The following is a 928-nucleotide window of genomic DNA, read 5'->3' as shown; positions in this document are numbered from 1 at the left end:
AAGATGTAGATGGAGATAAAGACAAGATTTAAAGTGGCTTTTTTCTACGGAGGAAATATATTTTAATCAAATGGAAGCTACCTTGAAATTATCTAAAGAAATGTAGGACTAATGTCCTTTGTTTTCCACGCGGGAAATATTGTTTAATCATATATTTATTATGGTATAAAATTTATTTTGTGTACAGATACAGCCACTATACAAACACAAAGCTTCAGCCGGCATTTTTGTTTTTGGTTGAACCAATAAAATGGAAAATATATTAATAAAATTTAGGAGTAGAACATGGTTGAGCAAAACTTTCAGAGCTTACAACTGAGAAACTGAAGCATAACAAAGTTGCCAAAAGCTGGCTGGAAAAATGAACAGCACAAACACATAGGCATTCAAGGCTGGGATAACCGAATACTACTGAAGCAAAGGAGGAGGAGTTGGGTGCCAAAACCGGTCAGGACTTGCTGCATAGATGGCACCACAGATGCGATGGAAACCAAAACAGGGAATCATAAAAGCAGGGGCAGCATATATGAAGGGATCTGACAGTCATCAAAAAGCAGTCATCAGTCACCATAAAGAACCACGAAGGGGATGAGAGCATAGGCATTTCAGGGATCACAGTAAAGGAAAAAACAAGCATGGATCCTCAAAGGCCAACCGTTACCACAGCGCAGTGAACATAGAGCTTGGGTCAGCCCCAAGTTTGGCAAGGGAGTCAGCTTAGGAATTACCTTCTCTTAAGACATGGACATACGAAACATTACCAAAGAACGGGAGAGGTAGTCAATTTCATTGAAGACACTTCCTTGCAGGAAATGTGATTATCATACATCTGAGATAGCTAAAAGGTACTATTGAAGTAATTCATTCGAAAGAACGAAGAACAGATGATGCGCTGCTAATACATATATGCATACATACATACCCTTTA

The 928-nt window shown here is 38.7% G+C and overlaps 1 protein-coding gene across 1 annotated transcript in view; it reads right to left on the bottom strand.

Moving 5' to 3' along the window:
* Positions 1-408: 408 nt before the first annotated feature.
* LOC110425443 (B3 domain-containing transcription factor NGA4-like) overlaps positions 409-928 on the bottom strand; it is a 950-nt gene continuing 430 nt past the window's right edge. Inside the window, exon 2 of the mRNA XM_021440363.1 lies at positions 409-536. Within this exon, the coding sequence (XP_021296038.1) occupies positions 409-536 (128 nt within the window). The remainder of the gene's footprint in view (positions 537-928) is intronic.

The sequence above is a fragment of the Theobroma umbraticum genome, unplaced genomic scaffold, assembly GCF_002168275.2.
Source record: "Theobroma umbraticum cultivar Fairchild unplaced genomic scaffold, ASM216827v3 scaffold_81.0, whole genome shotgun sequence".
In the NCBI taxonomy this organism is placed as follows: Eukaryota; Viridiplantae; Streptophyta; class Magnoliopsida; order Malvales; family Malvaceae; genus Theobroma; species Theobroma umbraticum.
Note: the sequence above shows the minus strand (reverse complement) of the source record. Positions and strands in the feature narration are given on the sequence as shown.